This window comes from Cynocephalus volans, chromosome X, assembly GCF_027409185.1.
Source record: "Cynocephalus volans isolate mCynVol1 chromosome X, mCynVol1.pri, whole genome shotgun sequence".
NCBI lineage: Eukaryota > Metazoa > Chordata > Mammalia > Dermoptera > Cynocephalidae > Cynocephalus > Cynocephalus volans.
This window is the reverse complement of record NC_084478.1, coordinates 43,134,512-43,156,333: the sequence shown is the minus strand read 5'-3', so window position 1 is coordinate 43,156,333 and position 21,822 is coordinate 43,134,512. Positions and strand designations below refer to the sequence as shown.

Genomic DNA, 21,822 nt, shown 5'->3' with positions numbered 1-21,822 from the left:
AGTATATTCTGTGTTGGCATGTCCTCCTTTCTCTTATGTGGTAATAATTGACTTGTCAGATAAGTACTTTTACCACATAATTAAACTAAGTTACTGAACAAAAAGATAATGAAGGCTTCCTATCACAAGATGTACATGGACTTGAAAAGAATACCTTGGAATTTTATAAAAACCTCTCTCTTTCTCTCTGAAATTCATTCACATCACCTGTACCCCTTATCTTACCCTTAAATCTTCTTATGTAGAGTACACTGATTTACAAACTATGTTGTGCATTATACACCTGAAAATATTAAGGCTTTGTTTTCTTATTATAGATAATCAAACTTCATGTTTATCTAACACTCAACTAAAAAGCATTTGACATTTCAAAGGTGTGCTATTTGATTATTTCAATGAACCCTGCAGTTTAATGAACTCTGAATTGAATAAGCATGTAGTCCAATTATTATTAGAACAATAATTCTCTGAGCTGGTATGCAAGACTTGGGAACATAGTTCTTTTGAACTTTTACAACTGACATTATCTATATCCTCACCTGCTTCTACAGCTTAGTTCTTGCCTAAGGCAAGTCCTCATGCTCCATAGACATGAAATCTTAGAATGAGACAGAAAACCCTCTAAGATCTATTTGTAACCTCTCTACTGCTGCACAGTCTGACTTGTGGAGTTTTCTCCAGAGCCTATCTTCTAAGAAGCTGGGAATTCATCCCAGCAATAGCCTCTCCTTATTTAGCCTAGTCTCCAATTCATACATAATTAAAATTCTCCCCAATTTTGCCTGAAAGTAGGCAAGAATATTGCATTTCTTAATACTTATTTTTCTATTTCTATTTATCTTTCCAAGCAGGAACCATGAGATCTCTGCATCAGAGAATACATCATTAATTACTCAAGAACATCTTAGGGCCAGTTGTTTATTTGTGAGTGCAGGGGTTGCAGTACAGGAGAACAAACCCAAAATTGTGAATTTCAGAGCATGTATAAAGCAGCTAACATGTCTGTCAGAGAGAGACAGAGAGAGAAACAGACAGATAGACACACAGAGACTTTACTCTGTAATATAAACAAATCCTCTCCAGGGAAAGGGAAAGATCTAGGTCTATTATCTTTGAAATGTAAGTTGAAATGTAAGCAAAGGGCTCTGGGAGGTATAAGTTTTAAAACCTCTCTGGGGCAATGCACTAGTCTAAACTCCAAGGTATGTCTGCCATTCAATCACCTTTTTACCCAGTTGCTGGAACTCTTTGCTCAGAAAGCCTAGACCATGCAAAAATGTGAAAATACTTGTATGTATGGTCCAACAATAGTCATCATCTCATTCCTCTTCTCAAAATCTGATGCCAAGCACCTACTGGACAACTACAGCCTGATGCTCCAAACGCTTCTTGGTATGACCATGTACAAAACTGAACTCACTTACACACTCATATACAAGCATGCACCCACGGAACCTTCTCATCCATCTAAAATCCTTTTACTGTCTGATACCACTATTCAGCCAAATGGCCAGAACAGGCACCTGAGAGTTATTCAAGTCTTTCCTTTTCTTCACTCAGTACACTCACTGAATTCTGCCAAGTCTCCTTCTTAAACTTCCTTCCCAATTCAGTACAAATCTGAACACCAACTAGATATTTGATTAATAGATTTGTGTTAATTTGGTAGGTGTGATAATAGTATTATGTGTACATTCCATAAAAAAAGTTCTTATATTTTAGAAACACAAGCTGAAGTATTTATGGATAAAAAATCAATTTGTTTCATAATAATCTAGTTGAAGAGGTGAGTAGGTGGGGGTACAGATGAAAAAAGGTTGTCCAGAGAGTCATAAAAATTGGCAGTGGATAATAGGTTTATGGGGGGGGGGTATTTGTATTATTTTTCTACTTTTGTATACATTTGAAATTTTCCATAATGAAGTTTTTTAAAAAATCATGGTTCCCTATTGGCTACTGAGTTACATGCAGAATTTTCAGTTTGAGATTCAAAGCACATTATGAAGCATCTCCAGCCTCTTTTTCCTGGCCTATCTTTTTCTAAGCCTTTACATTTCCAAAATGTCAGCCACATATGACTGTTCATGTTACCTGTCTTTGTGCGTGTGTTATCTGCTAGCAATAATGTCCTTCCTACGTCCTTTATAAAGTTATGCCTACCCAATATTTTACCTCTTCATGAGCCCTTTTCTGAGCCCGTGAACAAATATGATATATGATCCATTCCTTCTCTAAACTTCTAGAAATTATTTTGTACTACTTAGACCACTCATCATATTCTTTCTTCTCATCTAGCTGGGGTTTCCATACTTTCATTTTTTTTTCTTCAATTCTGCAAACCACACCCTCCCTTACTACTACAGCGAAAATCCATTTAAAACTTCTTAAAAACAAACAAAACTGTGCTTCACCTACCTTTACTTTCCCTAGGTTACTCCTTGCACATCAAAAGAGCTTAATAAATACTTGCTCAATTGACTTGTCTATTACAATTCAGATGAGCAAAAATTCACACTAGCCAGATGAGCCAAATATGTATTTTTTAGCAAATTCCTTGGGGAATCAATATTTTTAACGAATTTTCTTTTATATAATAAATCTATGTTTTGTGGTGTTTCCCCTTAAATATAGATTTAAAAAATGGAGTTAATTTGTGGGATACATTCATTTACTCAGCAAAAAACCATTGGGAACTTACCATGTGCCAAGCACAGGTTTGAGCTCTGGAAACCCAACAGAGAGAGAGAGACAGATAACATCCCTATACTCATAGAATTTTTTCTAGTGGTGTATAGAGATCCCTTGATACATAATTTAATGTTATTCATAAGTGCCATGAAAAAACGAAGAAGAATACAGGGAATAAAAATGGTTGGGACTGCTATTTAAAATAGAGTGGTAGAGAAGGCTCCTCCAAGATGAGAAAGAAGTGAGCCATGTAAATGTCAGTGAAGTAAAATATTTTTGGCAGAGAGAACAGCAAGTGCAGAAATCTTGAAGCAAGAGTATGCTTGGAATACTCAAAGAATGCAAAGAGGCTAATGAGGCTGAAGTGTTGTGAACTAGGGGGAGACTAATAGATAAGGTTAAAATGGTAGGTACCAGACAACCAAGTTATATAGAGCTCCATAAGCCATAGCAAATATGAGTTAAATGAGGAGCTATTGGAGGGTTTTGAGCAGAAGAGTAATATAATCCAATTTATGTTTTAAAATAATCTCTTAGGGTGTCGTGTGGAGAGACAAGGGGCAAGACTGGATGTAAGAGGACTAATTACATAGCTATTGCAATAATCCGGGTGAGAAACAATGATTGCTTATATCAGAGCTATAGCAAGGGAGGCAGTGAGAAGTGGTAAAATTCTGGATATGTTCTGAAAGTAAAGCCAATAGGGTTGTCCAATAGTGTGAACACTGAAGATTGAAAAAGTCAAGGATGATCCCAAGGTTGTCAACATGAGTAATTATTAATATGCATTAACTGAAATAAGGGAAACTATAGGAGGAGGCTTAGGGGATTCAGTTCAGAACTTTGTGTGGGCCATATTATGTTTGAGATGCTCATGAGACATCCAAGTGTAGAAAAAGCACATGGACTTATTAGTCTAGAGTTTAGAGGAGAGGTCTGGGCTGGAGATTTAAGTTTGGGCGTCATTGTCTTATAAAGGGTATTTAAAGTTATGGGAACAAATGATAGGGAGTACAGACAGAAAAGGAAAGAAATGCAAACACTGAGCCAGAGCACTGCAGTACTGAGATCAGTAAGAGGGGAAGGATCCAGCAAAGGAGACTGAGAAGCAGTGTACACAACAGTGTAAGAAAACCCATAAGAGTTCAGGTTACAGAAGCCATATGAAGGCAGTTTTAATATTCAGGGAGTAAACAACTATATTAGGCTGAGGCCTATGAATTACCCATTGAATTTGGGCATGTCATTGGGCTTCAGGACTAGTGACCTTAAAAAGTCAGTAATTACAAATGGCAGTATTTCATTCGTTTTTATAGCTGAGTAGTATTCCGTTGTGTAGATGTACCACATTTTCCGTATCCACTCATCTGATGATGGACATTTGGGCTGGTTCCAACTCTTGAGAGAATTATATTAAGTGAAACAAGTCAGGCACAGAAAGAGAAATAACACATGTTCTCACTTATTGGTGGGAGCTAAAAATTAATATAGAAATTCACACACACACACACACACACACACACACACACAAAAAAAAAAAAAAAAACCGGGGGGGGGAAGAAGATATAACAACCACAATTACTTGAAGTTGATACGACAAGCAAACAGAAAAGACATTGTTGGGGGGGGGAGGGAGGAGGGAGGGAGGTTTTGGTGATGGGGAGCAATAATCAGCCACAATGTATATCAACAAAATAAAAATTAAAATAAATAAATAAATAAATAAATAAATAAATAAATAAAATAACAACTCCTAATATGAAGCATTAAAAGAAAAAAAAAAAAGTCAGTAATTACGAGTTGCCAAACTGTTTGTTACTTCTGGGATTATATGCTTTTTTTCCCCCTCTTTCCATAGACATTTTACTCATTTTTTACATGTCTTAAAATTTAAATGTTACAGAACATAAAAGAAAGTCTGCAACAAATCTCAGGTTGGATTGACATTATCCACAACAAGAAGACAGCAGCATTGCAAAGCGCCACACCTATAGAAAGGGTGAAGCTACAGGAAGCTCTCTCACAGCTGGATTTCCAATGGGAAAAAATTAACAAAATGTACAAGGACCGACAAGGGTAGGTAATGCTTTCTTTTTACCGAATGATTATACCTGTTTTCAGGGAACACTAGAATTTATTTCAGTGCACTCCATGGAAAAAAGACAGGGTAAAGTAGAAGGAGAAGTATCACTATTGTTGGAGAAAGGTAAGTGTAGTAAGAACAAATAATGATGCTTCAGACCAATGAGCTGAATTTTAGAAATTATTCTGTACTGAAATTAGCATTATGTTGGAGCATTATATCATCCTCTAAAATTTCAGGTAATGTCAAGGCAGGTTTGATCATTTAATTGAAGTGGTGTAAACAATTGTACAATATAAAATGCATGTCTTTAGTCAAACCCTGTGCTATATATTTGCAGCAGTTTGACACTTAGATTAATATATTTAAAACATAACCTATCAACAAAAAAGTTGATTTTTATTTATTGTTTCTGTTTCAGAGGGGTGATACTTTATACTTTGCAGTCTCCCACCTCCCATCCTACCTTTTCTTTTCTTCTTTTTCCTTTTTTATTTTTTCCTATGTTGAATTTCCTAAGTTCATTTAAAGCGATTTTTAGTGCTCACTCTAATTAAAATATTTAGGTTTGACTTATTTGAGGGTGGGTAATTTACATTCTTTAGCCTCATATCACAAGAAGATGGAACATTTTTTTCTTTTATAATATTAAGTTAAAAGTAATAAAGTTCTCTAATAGTTTAAAACCCTTTATTTCAAAGTTCTGCAGTCCCAAGGCAGAATTCTTCATTATTTTCAGAGGAAACTAAATTATTTATTGAATAGTTATGGGGAGCCTCTTTAGTATCTCTCAGCATCTGTCTACTCGTAGCCATCCTTAATTCTATTATACTTAAAAGTTCTTAGTTTACTACATTAGGTTCCTGAACAGATATATTTAGCGTTAATCTCAGTTGTCTCCAATGATCGTCCACTTTATTCCCAATTATCTTTCCATCCAGTCATTTTTCTAAAGTGTAAGAACTTCAGTACTATAATCTCATTCCTCTGAGAATAAAATCTGGACTCATTAATTGGGCATAAAAGGCTGTCACAAGAACCCTGCTCATCTGGTCAGACTCACTACTTACTACTTCCTGCCTGCCCCACAACCCTTCCAAATTCTGCTCTGGCAATATTAAATTGATTTGCAGATCTCCAAGTTTTTTGTGCCCCCTCTAGCCTACCTGTCCTTCAGGTCTCACCTGAGATGTTATATCCTTCTTAAAATCCTAAACCTATTAGTTGACCATAATGTCTGCAAAGTTGAACATTGTTTTACCATTTAATCTAATCTAATATAAATAAATCATTTAAGTATTTGCAAAAGTTTCCAGATTTGGTGGCTACCCTGTAGAGTATATGCTCCGATGACCTATTCTTAGAATTTACCACATAGTTAATCAATTTGTTTACTTTTCTGCCTCCCACACAAGGTCCTGAAAGGCAAGGGCTATGCTTTATTTTGTGTGATGTGCTCAGGTCTGATAGAGTGTTGAGCACAAGGTGGGTATTCAGTGTGTCTGGAGTCAAGCCTTCTCCCAGAAACCTGATAATATTCTCCCCTGGGTAGTCTAATAAGTTTACCTCAACCTACTTGGAAACAGCTGGCCCCAGTGTGTCCTAAGCCAGTCTTGATGAATGAAAAGAAAGTCAGCAACCTTGTGTATATACTGCAGAAGTCAAACTTAAAATTATACCGCCACCAGGGTGCACTTTCTCTCAGTATCCCACATTGAGTCATGAGGCTCTGCAGACTACTCAATGAGGTCAGTATAATCATCCTCTCTTGGGGTGCTCATTCCACTGTTGGAATGTTCTTGTGTCACTGTTGTCTTTTTCCAGTCAGTGTTTTCTCCCAACACAACAGGCCACTCACCTCAACCCCTGACACCCTTTGGGGATTCTGAGGTAGCCAGTGATCACTGTGTTTCTATAGGTATCCATCACTCTTGTATTAAAGCAGAGGTAACAATGTTTTTTTTTTTTTTTTTTTTTTTTGGGGGGGGGGAGGGCAATCACATTTATTATGCTCAGGATCTCTGCTAGGCACTTTACATAAGTTATCACCCTTCACATCAAATATATGTAGAATTATTATTATTTTTTTTGTGTGTGGTGTAACTGAATTTTTTTTTTTTAATTTTATTTTATCGATATACATTGTAGCTGATTAATGCTCCCCATCACCAAAACCACCCTCCCTTCTCCCTCCCCCCCTCCCCCCCAACAATGTCCTTTCTGTTTGCTTGTTGTATCAACTTCAAATAATTGTGGTTGTTATATCTTCTTCCCCACCCCCCCCCCCGGTTTGTGTGTGTGTGTGTGTGTATGTGTGTGTGTGAATTTATATATTAATGTTTAGCTCCCACCAATAAGTGAGAACATGTGGTATTTCTCTTTCTGTGCCTGACTTGTTTCACTTAATATAATTCTCTCAAGGTCCATCCATGTTGTTGCAAATGGCAGTATTTCATTCGTTTTTATAGCTGAGTAGTATTCCATTGTGTAGATGTACCACATTTTCCGTATCCACTCATCTGATGATGGGCATTTGGGCTGGTTCCAACTCTTGGCTATTGTAAAGAGTGCTGCGATGAACATTGGGGAACAGGTATACCTTCGACTTGATGATTTCCATTCCTCTGGGTATATTCCCAACAGTGGGATGGCTGGGTCGTATGGTAGATCTATTTGCAATTGTTTAAGGAACCTCCATACCATTTTCCATAGAGGCTGCACCATTTTGCAGTCCCACCAACAATGTATGAGAGTTCCTTTTTCTCCGCAGCCTCGCCAGCATTTATCGTTCATAGTCTTTTGGATTTTAGCCAACCTAACTGGGGTTAGATGGTATCTCAATGTGGTTTTGATTTGCATTTCCCGGATGCTGAGTGATGTTGAGCATTTTTTCATATGTCTGTTGGCCATTTGGATATCTTCCTTAGAGAAATGCCTACTTAGCTCTTTTGCCCATTTTTTAATTGGGTTGCTTGTTTTCTTCTTGTAAAGTTGTTTGAGTTCCTTATATATTCTGGATATTAATCCTTTGTCAGATGTATATTTTGCAAATATTTTCTCCCACTCTGTTGGTTGTCTTTTAACTCTTTTAATTGTTTCTTTTGCTGTGCAGAAGCTTTTTAGTTTGATATAATCCCATTTGTTTATTTTTCCTTTGGTTGCCCGTGCTTTTGAGGCTTCTCCACCACTTTACTTAATAAGTCATTTTTGGCCAATGAGCCAGGTATTTCCTTCTCACAGAGTCTTACAGACATTTCCCTTTCAGCCTTCAACCCTAGACTTAAAAAGAACCGAAGCACTTATGCCATTCCACAGAGAGGGTAGCTGAAATCTTACCCCTAATCTGAGGGGTTTTTTTAAAAAAAAAAATTATTTCTGGCAAAGGATACAGTGTCTCTAACACGAATAGATCCACGCTGTCCTTATCCAGAGTCTGGTATAAATGCTTAATTTTGCTCCAATGGACCTTATCTAGGAATTGGTCAGTAGCTGTTAAATTTCCTATGACTTTTAGTCTAGTCTCAGATAAAACTGTTTTAAGTAATTGCATATGAGCACAGGCTCTAGAGTCCAACCCCTGGCTTTGCTGCTGACTACTTTTTTGTCCTCGAGCAAGTTTCTTAACTCTTATGCACCACAAATTCTTTCTCTAAAAAATGGTATAAGAATAGTGTCGAAATCATAGAGTTGTTATGAGCATTAGCTGACAGAACACATGGAGAGGGCTCAGTGGATTGCTTACTCATGTAATAGCTCAGTTAAGGTTGCAATTTTGATGATGAAAATGATGGTCTTATGGCTCCTGATAGTCTTGACACCTGTTAATTCATTATTATACTCTCAAATTTTTCTGAGCACTCCAGAGAGATGTGTTAGATTCAGTCACTGCTTTGAAGAACTTCCTTGTCCTGAAGAGAAAACGGACAGGCAGCCAAGAAAATAAGGGTTGATAGATGTGAGCCATACTAGAGGGCAAAAACCAGATCCTTAGGGAATGTAATGGAAACTTTGTACTCGGACTTAAGAATAAATCAGTCTATGGACCATTGAAGGTTCTGAGTTACAACTAACAGAAAGAGACTTTGGTTACTTTAGGTTGAATTACATAGTTTACTAAGAGGATATCAGGTACCTCATGGAAATCAGTGGGAAAGCCTGAGAGCCAGGTTTAATAATGGGCAGAAACTATAAAGGAAGACCAGGCTAGGAAACACATCTAGCATCAAGCCACAAGGTAAATCTGAATTATATTCTGCTGTCATTACCATGGTCTACTGCTGCACCAGGGGCACTATTGCCATTACCACTGAACATTGCTTGCTACTATAATTGCCAAAAATATCTAAATTATTACTTTCTATTTGTGTCACTCACTCTACAATTAAGATCTCTGGAAGAAGCATCTGATAAGACAGAGGTTGGGGTTTTTTTTCTGTAAAAGGCCAGTTAGAAATATTTTAGTTTCTGCTGGCCATGTAGTCTGTCACAATTACTCAACTACTCAACTCTGCTGTTGGAGGGTGAAAGAACCACAGATAATAAATAAATGTATGGGCATGGATTATTCTAGTAAAACTTCTTTTACCAAGCTAGATGACAGGCAAAATTTTGCTAGTGGGCCGTAAATTGAGGACTCCTGTTATGAGGCATGCTTAGGTCACAGAACTAGATTCTAACTGCCAAGGGTCAAGGAAAATTAATAGCTGGAATTAAGTTTCTATTGTAGTAGTAGTAATGACCTTGTGTCCCACCAAGGCCTATACAATGATAGATTCATGAATCCCTGGAGAGATTTAGAAGCTATGCATTTATAAATGACAAATATTCAGTACAGCCTTCATGTTGGGATCCTGACAAAAATCTACTGATTTTTTTAATAATCCAATTAAGTTTAAATCAAAACACCTTTGAGTCAATAAGAGGTGCTATACTATTATTTTTCTCATATAATCTATGTATGACGATGTATTATTCAGCTATTAACACAATAATACTCTAATACAAATCACCCCAAAACTCAATGGCTTAAAACAACAGGCATTTCTGGGTGTTTAGGTTGCTTGTAGTGTGGCTGACTCTTGCTGGGCTTGGTTGGGCAGCTCTGCTTCAAGATATGCATTAGCTGAGCTAGGCTCCATGGTGCATGTTAAATTAAGGTCTGCTACATATGTCTTTACTCTGGGCCTAAGCTCAAGGGGCAGTGGCATGCTATTCACATGACAGGAACCAGAGAATGAACCAAGCTTAACCTCCCAAGAGCATTTATGGCCTGTGCTCTTGTCAAGTCCACTGACATTCCATTAGTCAAAGCAAATCACATGGCCAAGCCTGACATCAATAGAATGGGAAAGCAGACTCCCCACAGTGGAAGGGAGGAGAGGCATAAATATTTGCTGAACAGTGACCCAAACTGTAAGAGATAGTTAATAATAATAAAATATATTTTATAGCAAGAAAATACCTTCGTGATTTTGTCCTGTTTCATTATTTTACAGGAAAGAGAACTAAATCCCAAAGATGTTAACTGACTTGCCCAAACACATACTAAATAGCCCATCTGCATATTTCTCTTTCACCAAAATATTTAGCTCTAATACCTTTGCATGTTTTACTCACAATAAGTTACACATAAGAGAAAATGCATTAGATTCCCAGCATTCCTAAGGCATAAATGCTGAGACCATCATTAATCACCAAATTCATGAATGTTATAATCACAAAACTCACCTTTATAAAATGTCATTAAATAAAACAGACATTACTCTTTAGGTGAGGGCAAGAGGAGAATTAAAAGTCAGACTGATTTGTGACTTCTCACTCATTATGTAAGGGACCTTTTTCCATACATTGTCTTTCAGCAAATAGAATTTTAACATATGTCTCAGCAAAGTTACACGTTGTCAAAGTATTAAAAGTGGCTCCTTTTGATGGATGTTCTGGGTGCTCACAAATGGTCAACACAGTCAACATTAAATTCACAAACACCAGGAACTTATAAAGAGACATACTCATATATATATGTAAGATAAATATTTAACTTTAGGGGAAATTAATGTTACTGCTAAGTTCTGTTTTCATCTATTTTGTGGTGGGTTACCCACCGTTTATACAATATACCTACATGCGGCATGTAAAAATAAAGAGTTAATATACAATCTATCTAGTATTAGAGAAACAAAGCCCTTTCCTTCTTTCAACACTGAAAAAGGGACAACTAAGTGTCAAATACTATGTTCCATTGTCTTTACTTTCTTTCTGATATTACCTTTACTGTCCCTCAAGCCAGTAATGGATCTGTCTCACTTTCAAAAAGTTACTCCCCAAAGCCTGAGAGGATAGTACCGTTAGAATGAGATAAAAATGAAAGTAGTTTTACACTACAAATTGCTGTACAGCCATAAGATGGCATTATTGTGTAACAACAACGTTCTGGTCTGATATCAAGAAAGTGATGTTTTAAAATCAGTATTCTTCCTTGGAATTTTTAGTTAGATATTTTAGGGAGATCCACCCATCCATATAGGTACAGTAGTTAAATTCAAGATGATTCTGAGTTTTAGATATGATCTAAAGTAAATATGAGACCCAGAGTATTGATTCCTATAATACTGAATTTCTAGAGCAAAAACAAACAAACAAAAACTCCAAAGGAAAAAAAAAATAGGAAAAGCAGTGTAAAGGTATTTAAAAAATCAAATTCTAGTACTAATGATATTTAATAAAAATAAATGAAATGTTGTTGAAAAATAAAAATATGAACACAGTGTTGCATAAAAGAAGTCAGACACAAGAGAATACATACCGTGTAAATCCATTTACATGAAACTCAAAAACAGGCATATTGGAGGTTAAAGGGCAGATGGCTGTTACCTTTGTGACGAGTGGTGATCAACAGGGGCAGGAGCAGGTTTCTAGTGTTTGGTAAATATTTTTTTGATCTGGATGCTAGCTGTATTGATGTGTTTCTTTTAAGGCAGTTATGGAACTGTACACACATGATGTGTACACTTTTTTGAATGAATGCTATTGTGGAATGAAATTTGCACTTAAATTTTTAAAATAATAAATATATACTTTTCGAAGTACGGAAAGAGCCTAAAATCAGAATTTTAAAAGAAAGAAGGTGTAGCTGTAGGAAGAGCTTACTACGTTTTTCTATTTTTGGCATTTTACCAAAGACTCCTGAATGCCTTATCATTGCCCAGTACAGACTCTCAGATAAGTATATGGGCACTATTCCTTTACAGAAAGCCTTTTCCGAACTTATCACTGTCATGCTGGGACCACAGAGCCACATGCTGATAGGATGCTGAGGGTGGGAGAGCTGAAAGCTCCTTCTCCAGGAATTTCTCTATTGTTTAGTTCTCTTAGTGCCAAACCCACGGCATTAAAGCACTCACACACTCTATCTGCTACTTGTCTGCATGAAGGAAAACGAGACAATAAAAGAAATGACAGGAGAAAAAACAGGAGTAGAAACCAAAGAAATCTTATTTGAAGAGAAAGTGGCTTATCATTCACACTCTAGGAAACGAGTATGTAACTCTGCAAGCCCACTCCTAATGTAGGCTTCTCATACGTATTTGCAGTCTCACTTGTAATTTTTCTACTGAGACATTCAAAATATTTTTCTCTTATGCCAAGGTGAAGGAAATAACTCCACACTACCCAGAGAGGGGAAGAATAAATACTAATACTCATATCATCACCATACAATTTTATCCCTTAGTGAAAGCTAGAGGGACAGATGCATAATCTGGGAGCTTGTCCAGAATTGTTTGTTCCTAAATGAGATATTCAGCTATAGCAGCATTAGCAGCCTCTTCTATTTGTCACAATGCCATAAGTAGTTGGGAAGATACATGGTAAGCACATACGGGATGCTGACAACTCAGGAAAGATTAACATTATTAACAATGCAGTATTAGATTTAATTTCTACCAAATTTGAAGATTTTCATGCAAGTTGGATCTTCATTTTCTTTTCTTTTTTATTTTATTTTATCAATATACAGTGTAGTGGATTTTCGTGTCCCTTTACCGAGTCCTCCCTCCCCCTCCCTCTCCCCCCTCCCAACCATCAACATCGTATCTGTTCACTTGTCTTAACAAATTCAAGGAATTGTGATTGTTGTGACTTCTTCCCCACGACCCCATTTGTTCATGCATTTATTTATTTATTTTTAGCTTCCCCAAATTAAGTGAGAACATGTGATATTTCTCTTTCTCTGCCTGACTTATTTCACTTAATATAATTTTTCTAAGTCCATCCATGTTGCTGCAAATGGCAGTATTTCATTCTTTTTTATAGCAGAGTAGTATTCCATTGTGTAGATATACCACATTTTCCGTATCCACTCATCTGATGTTGGACATTGGATCTTCATTTTCCACCACATATATGTATATGTGCCAGTACATAATTCTGCTATTTCTGAGCTTGGTAGAATTCAAAAGTGGGGGGAGGGGTGATGTCCTGAACATGGGAAAGTGGTTTATATCCCATTCCAGAATTACTGTTTTACTTACTGGAAGAAAGGAATCCCGTGCATTCAGTCATGTAGAAGAACATGTGATAGACTGAGGAAGAAGTCTGAGGAAAATTTTCTATTTATATTTTACTTTTTTGAATTACTGAGGCCAGGTGTATGAGGGAGGTTTCCATTTTGGTTTTCACCTTCAAGATATTTTTTGATAATCATTGTTTATTAAGTAATTTGATACACTTTATTTTAAAACTTAACTATAAAAAAAAACAATAGAGAACTTATCACCCTACATGTGACAGAAAGCATTCTTATAAACAGACACACAGACAGTTGCCAATTCACCTAAACACTGGAGATATTTAAAAATCTATTCTTAACCTTTAATGTTTTCTCCAGTTAAGTATCTTGTTCACTATTTGCTCTCCTAAATTGGTCTACATTGATTGGTCTAATTTATTTTATTGGTTTCTGGATGTCATAAACCACCTCTATTTTGCTTGCTTGTACCATGCCCAGTAGAGGGCATGTGGGTAATCAATACTACTTGATGATAATGATGGTGATGAAAACTGTAATTTGACAGCATCAACATGTCCACACATGCCAGAAATAAACCATCATAAACTCTGAAAAAGAGAAATCTCTTCCTAACCTGTTGTTTTCTGTGATCTAGCTGCACCAGGATTAGCCTCTTTACTGTCTTTTATGCTGTATTTAAGTTTTCTCTTGTGTAATTAAGTTTAGGGCTCACCTCCTCCCCCCGAGTTCTATTTCATGATGCTCTGTTCAAGTGTTTATTTTTCTGCCCAGGCCCTATATAATCTAGCCTAATCCCTAGCTATTGTAAATATCTTTCAATGGCCAGTCATTGCACTTTGCGCACCACTGAGAGAGTGACTGAGCCAAATAGTGGAGCCTTTGTTTCCACCCAGCAGTCCAAAATGAATTGTATGATTTGATTCTTGATGCCAATTACATAGAAGTTTTACCACGAGAGGCAAAGCTTTAAACTGCCAAGGATTAAGCCTACGTAGTTTGTATTAGGAGGTATTTAATTTTAGTATGCTGACTATCAAACGGTCCCATTAAAACAAACCAATTATCAACAAACAATATCCTTATCCCATAATTGTAATTTTTTGAAACTCTTCAAAGCATTAGCCATTCCTTACAGTAAACCATTTAAATTAAATACCTAAACTAGTCCTTTATTTATATTTCCTTTCTTAATTATCAATATAATTTTTACTGGTTTCTTAGTTGTTGAGAGCAGGTGGTAAAAGAATTGAATGGAGGGCAACTGTTGTATTTATTTAATGAAAGAGCTTTTTGAAATCCATTAAATAGTAGTTTGTTTTTGCCTGTCAGCTTATCTTCTGTATGTTCCTATTGCTAGTTCAAAGCACTTAAGAGTTGCAAAGTGATTTGCTTTTTATGATCACCACTTCATACAGGATCATTTGCCTTATATCTTCAACATTTTCAAATTCTTGTAAATCTTTACAGTTCATGTAGAGGTTAGTTTAAAACTTTCTTTGGGTAAGAAATGACTAGATATAAAATTCTCATAATCTCAGAGTTAACCATAGATCAATATTCTGATCTTTTTTTCAAAGTAATTGAACATTTTTGTTTCCTAGGATAGTTGCATACACACATTTCCATTCTTCACCATAGACGATTGTAGTTCTTCAGCATAAAAGGGAGCTATATTTGCTTGTTTGTTATATAAATAAACTTATCAGAAACAAATTTTTGTGTCTATAGGACTACCATCACTTTAGAGATAACGCCGCTATTTGACTTCATTCATTGTGTGTTTCTTGGCTTTGTCATGTTACAAATTTCCCTTCTCTAAATATACATTTTTTCACTCTAGAGTAGATAAGTTTTTAAAGAAGTTACTATAAAGCAAAACTGTGCTAAATGTAATTTTCCCAGAAACACTCTTTGCTTTATCAATTAAACAGACAGTCCCCAACTTAATTTTCGACTTTATGGTGATGCAGTAGCGATACACACTTAATAGAAACTGTACTGCAAGGACCCATACAACCATTCTGGTTGTTTTTTTTTTTTTTTTTTTATTTTTAGTACAGTACTCAATAAATTGTATGAGCTATTTAACACTATGTTATAAAACAGGCTTTGTGTTAGATGATTTTTGCCCAACTAGTGGGTTAGTGCCCTACCCTGGGCTAGTGTAATTATTCTGAGCATGTTTAAGGTAGGCTAGGCTAAGCTATGATGCTCAGTAGGTTAGGTGTATTAAATGCATTTTCAGCTTATGATGGGTTCATCCAGAAGCAACCCCATCGTAAGTCAAGGAGCATTTGTAATTGGCTTTGGCTAAGTGCAATAGAGGCTCAAGGTAACAATAACTCAAATAACAGCAAAGCATATTTCTCTCTCATGAAAAAATCTGGGAGTGTGGGTGTGGTGGCTCTGTTCATTCTTGGTTTCTGCACAGCTATCCTTATATGGTGGACCCTCACCCACATGTTTCAAGATGGAGCTCCCACCACATTCACATTCTAAGTAAAAGTATAGAAGAAGGTGGGGAGAAAGGGCAAAGGATACATACCAATTATCTTTTAGAGAAGTTTCCTGGCAGCCACCACATTGTATTTCTACTTACACTTCATTGGCTGGAAGTCAGTCACATGACCACACCTAAGCTGCAAGAGAGGCCAGGAAACATTTATTTCATATGTTCTCTGGTAAAAGGTGTTTGGTTATAAAAAACTGGAAAATGTATATCGGAAGAAAACTAACAGTCTTCAACATAGAAAAACAATGTTTTGTTTTGTTTTCTAAACATCCCTAAGAAAAATGTAAAAAGGATAGGTATGTCTAAGAGTTAATTCTCCCCTGCTTTCTTTCATAATTTTATGAACTCTGGTTCAGCTAGCATTTCACTTTGGCTTCCTGAATTCTGCCAAGATAAAAGTGGTAATTTTTATTGTTTCTCTAGGTACCCACTTTTCTATATCTCCACATCATAAAACTGATTTCTTATTCATGAACTTTTGTTGACTTAAACCTAATCCACTGCTTGGAAAATGAGAGAGATTAGAGAACTCAGTTGTCTTATTGTTCCTAGGTTACATATGCCCTACTTACTTACAGAGCTAATGCTTCTCTATATTTTGCTAAAGTTGGGTGATAAGTTACAAAAAGTTGCAAAAAGGTACATAATTTCCATAAAGTTGGTTAGCAAGTTTAATTTACTAACTCCCTGAATAACCACTATAAGAAAGAGATCTAAGCCTAAAGCTAAAATTATGAAAATGTGCTGAAATTTCAAGATATCATCTTTTCTGGACGTGTAAGATGGACCTTGCATACGATAAAAGAGCTTCTTTTTTAGCAATACCTACGTGCCAGGCATGGACTCAATGCCTTACATATATCATTTTATTCTCAAGAGAATCTTATTGTACAGATGAAAAAATGAGGTTTAGAAAGAATAAATAATTTTCCAAGCTCACACAGATACCTATATGCTAGAGCCTATGTTTTGACCTGCGTTATGAACTCTTGCCTGCTGTGCATTTCACATAAGATTTCTTATGCTCAAGAATTATGTTCTCTTTTCCAGATGTTTTTCTTCAGGAGCTACAACAGAGATAAAAACACAAATTGTTTTAACTCTTGTATCTGAAATCACGGTGCCCTTAAAGGATGTTTAAATTTAGAAGGTGGTATCTTTATGTTCAATATCAGTAAGAGATAGGGATTGTGATTACATAAGATGCTTAGTAAAGCAGAGTGGAAAGGATGTTCTGAAATGCTTGAGGTGCCATGACTTGTTCTTCAGCAAAGTCTTAGTATTCAGGACCCAGCGCAAATATCATCACTTGGAACGCTACCCTGGTCTTGACCAATTATTCTGTTCTCTGGGTTCTTAGAACTCTCCCTTCGTATATTTTTTGTACAGGTTCTTATCATGAGTTTTTATGTTTTACATAGCATTGTGTAACTTTGTGTCATTCAGTAGAGTTTCTTTCTTTTTTTTTTGGTTTTGTTTTGTTTTGACAGAGCAGAGACTATGTCATACACATTTCATTACCCCTAAGCTGAACACAGCATGATTACACGGTAGTTGCTCAATGCATGTTAATTTTTTATTGATGAGCTCTTAAATGTAAATAATAAACTGCTCACTCAAAAGTTGTGATCTTTTAGGATGAATAAGATTCTTGAGAAACTCTGGTTAACAAGAACTTCATTTCCATCAGTTTACTCAATAAGATATTAATGTATAGTAAATTTTCCTATATTTACTTTCAATTTGCTGTAATAAGGCCCAATTATGACTTTTAGGTATAGATATAGCAATATATGAAATAATCTGGGACCTTGATATATTCTTCTAATTTCAGTATTTCAGAGACATAAACAAGTCTCTATAGAGAAAAAATACCTATTAGCCACTAAAGTCAACATATCTTTCTGGTGAAAGGTTGTTTGTTTATTTGTTTGCTTGCTTACTTGCTTGTTTTAACTTCTATTCAGGGGACAATTTTGTCATGATTATGAAATACTAACACTTTAAAAAATCTATTTACTCTGTGAGAATTGCAAATTCTTGCCTGTAAAGCAATTTTCACAAGAATTATTTTCTTATTAGTTTTAGCTTATCCATGGACAGTCTCAAATTCCTCTCGAAAATATAATTTTCCTCAAGGGAAAACTGCCCATTACAAGCCAAATATGTGGTTTTTGAGAGATTTTTGCCGGAAACAAGTTTTAAAATGTCCTTTGTGGTTTCTTAGAATGGTTAGACACAAAAATTACAGTTTAGATGGACATTTAAAATTTTAACCTTCGAATAGTTTGTATATTCGAATACAATTAAACTATAATATTTTTCCCACAAAAGGTGAATTTGGTCTGTTTAGCTTCTCTTGAAATGGTTTATTTTCTTTTTTTCATTCGTATTTCTTTAATATCCACAGGTGTAGCCTATCACTTGGAAACTAAAGATGATCATTCTGTGCCCTTTGTTTTAAAGGATTCTGTAGTAATCAGAGATATAATTCTGTAGTCTTTATGGGTAGCTTTTATAATGTAGTAGCATCCTCATTAGGAGCTATATACAAACTCTTATTTTTGTTTCATCTCTTTTTCCCTATTTCCCAGTAATATAAGAGTGACCCAAAGTAGCTGTCCTTTGGGTCCTTACCAAAGTCTGTTATTAGTCATTTATGGCCACAATAATGCTATGTAACAAACATGACCCAAAATAACAATAAGTAATTATCCCCGTGTTTACAGATCTGCTCTGAATCAACTCTGTTCAGCCTCTGGGACCATAGGTTGACCAAACAGGTCTGATCCAGTGTCTCCTTCTGGGGCCAAAGCTAGAAAGGAAGTAGATACTTGAGGCATATTCTTCTTCCATTACAGAGTTCTGAAGCTTTCAGAAGGGCAAGCAGAAACATGTGCTGTTCTTAAAACCTAGATTTAGGTTTTAAGGCAAACTGTCCCTTTCACTCATATCCAATGGTCAAAGCAAGCCACATAGCAAGTCCAAAGTCCAGGGGCAGAAAAATGCACTCTGCCCACCATGAAGCCATGTCAAGGGTGTGGATGTATAATACTACTACAAAATAGAATTGGGAATAACAACTTAAAATACTATACTACCCTAGTAGAATATTGCAGAATTGATTTACCATTTTTTATGGAACACACATAACTCTAAGAAAGCCCAACCTACAACTTATTGATCCCACGTGGAAATGTATTCTGAATCAATTTTTCCACAAGTTTTCTCTCTAATCTAGTGTTCTGGGGGTACTTTTATTTTACCAAAGTAACTTTAATGTTATAAAGCAGAAATTTAAAGCCCCATGAAAAAATGGAATATTGAAACAAATTCTAAGTCACACTTTCATTTACCGACTTGAGTCTCCTTGTACTTCAGCACACTTGAAAGTTAGATTTCCGACTAGCATCATGACTTTCTATACCCAGCTGTCTGCTGCTTGAAACTACCATAAGCTGACTATCATGGCTCAGAGTATACCCTTGAAGAAGGCCATCTGGTTTATGTCTCTTGGCAAAATTTGTTTAAATACAAGCAGCTGAATGACAAAGTAATAAGGAGGCTCTGTCTAGCTGTGGTAAATAAGTAGGTTTGGAATACACATAATAAAGAATTTTTCTAATCCAAGCCAACGTCTCTGAAAGGGAAACATTCTTTTCTCACACTAAAAGAAAAATTCACAGAATCTAATGAGGAGGAAAAGACTCCTTCAAATTTATGTTTCAGGAGCTTAAGATTATGAGGAAGAGAAAATTAAAACCTGTTTGTGAGTCCATAACAAACTTCTGGTAATATCTATTTTCATATTTATTTAAAAACCAATGCTTGTATATTATTTTATTTTATTATTTACATTAAGAGATTTGAATATCTTAAATGCCTATCTTTTGAACCCTAACATTAGTTGGTGCATAATAATTTATAGTAAATATTTCTCTGTCCTTCTACTAGGTCTTTGCATATCCCATTACACTCACTGTCTATCACAAAAAGAGTACATGCTTTATTTTTCAAAAGCGTGAATGAATTTCCCAGCCCAGTTAAGTGTTTTTTTCTTAACTCTATCTACAGGGTCAGACTAGCCATGTTTAAAGACTGATTTTGGTCTTAATAAAAGTTCTTGGCTTAATAGTATCTTGGTTTGGGGTTCCCACATAAGCAAATCCCGAGGCAGAGATTTGAGTTCAAATAAATTGGGTGGTAATCCCAGGAAGCTGTGGTAGAGTACTGGGGTTGTGAGAAAGGGAAAAGAATACAGCCTGTAAAGAGTATTTTATCAAGCCAGCCACCTCTATAGGGGACTAGAGCTTAATTCCATGGAGAAATTCTGGGAAGTCATAGAACACTTGTCTCAGAGTTACCTTAGATAAGGGGCCAGAGCTGTAATGTTTTTACTCCTACTCCAATTTTTTAAGAGCTCTCATTTTGTAAGAGCTGCTCAGGGTATCAGATTATTAATTCCTTTTTGCAAGCCTGTCTTACTTGTAGATGTATCCACTTTTTCTGCTTCAAAGAAAGTCCTCAGACTAAGACATTCGGTTAGTGGCTGTTGGACATCAGCCAAAGCACATCGGAGTGTCAAGGCCTAAGAGAATGAGTGAAGCTCCAACAGAATCTGCCACAGTATGAGGGAGGGACATTATTTCTCTAACAACAACTACTGCCCTTCCTTACCAAGCTGATCACTTCTCTGCTTATGTGTGCTGCGTTCTGATTCCTGCATTCCTCTGGATCCTTACTAAGCTTTTGCATTCTGATACTTATGTGGCTGTGTCTTTCTGGCTCTTCCTTATTGACTTGTTTTCTTTTTAAATCTTTACTGATGTTTACATTTGTTATTTATATACTCATTTGGGTTAGCTCTTTTAATTATTGAGTCTTGCTTTACAATTTTAAAAAGAGCTTAGCCATGGTTTGTTTTTAAATATGTGATTCACACCAGTTAGTAACCTAATTAGAACTACAAATTAAAGGTCAAAGACATAATCCTGCTTAAACCAAATTCTTGAATGGTGTAGGAGACTTGAATTTGTCTTTTTCTATTGCCAATAAAGCAATTTATTATTTGGGGGTATTTCTCAAAAGATTAAGAAAAAATTGGGTTTTTGCCATGATTAATTCCAAGTCTTCTGCAAATTATTCAACATTGTTGTTTTTAGCTTTAAAGGAAACGTTAAGATTATGATTACTTTTCTATGGTGACATAATCTCTGGAGACTTCTGTGACTTGCTCAGATCAACAAACTTTGTGCAGTGTTGGTTAGACATACACTACTGGTTCCAACATTTTCAAAGTTAAAGTCCTAGAAAACCAAAAGCACAATTCTAAGGATATTCTTAGAGAAGGCAAGAATAAATTAGTTCTCACTAGAGATGAATGAAGACAAATTTTACTCATTAGTTAATTTTACTTCATGATCAAAATTCTTTGTCACATGAAAATATTTTGTTTTATGAGTGGGAATATGAAGACTAATAAGAATGATTAGAAGTCTAGAAGAGTCGACTAGATAACAGAAAAAGAAAGAGAAAAGCTTTTGAAATGTGTAAAGAAGAAAGTTTAAGAGAAACATGAGCAGAGCTTGAGATACTTTGAGGTTGAAGAACACAGGAAAATGAGATGAGCGAAGTTAAGTGAAGAACCTTCTTTTACTGAGAAGACAGCAGTCTACAAATTGCGTGAAGGTTTTTTGTTTTATTTTGTCGTGTTTTGCTTTGTTTTCTTTCTTAATAAGAGAATATCTATGGCAAATCTGGGTTGTTAGAAAAGCTACAAGTTTTATAATGGTGATGTTTCAAAGGTCACAAAGGAAATTAAGTTGTAGATTGGGCTTAAATGCACTGAAATTACTTCCAAGTCCCATTTTTTCAAGATTCTGCATATAGCAAGAAATAGATCACAGTATAACTAAAGGGGAGAATTTGGGTTATCACAGACTGCCTCATAGTTTCTTTGGTTTTGGTGACACATCAATCATGAAAAGTACAACCATTTACTATTATATTATA

General features: G+C 35.7%; 1 protein-coding gene across 2 annotated transcripts in view; it reads left to right on the top strand.

Annotated features, from left to right (window-relative positions):
• Positions 1-21,822, top strand: part of DMD (dystrophin) — a 2,107,999-nt gene that overhangs the window by 920,070 nt on the left and 1,166,107 nt on the right. For both annotated transcript variants that reach the window (XM_063083086.1, XM_063083084.1), the window contains exon 43: positions 4,592-4,764. In XM_063083086.1, the coding sequence (XP_062939156.1) occupies positions 4,592-4,764 (173 nt within the window). The remainder of the gene's footprint in view (positions 1-4,591; positions 4,765-21,822) is intronic.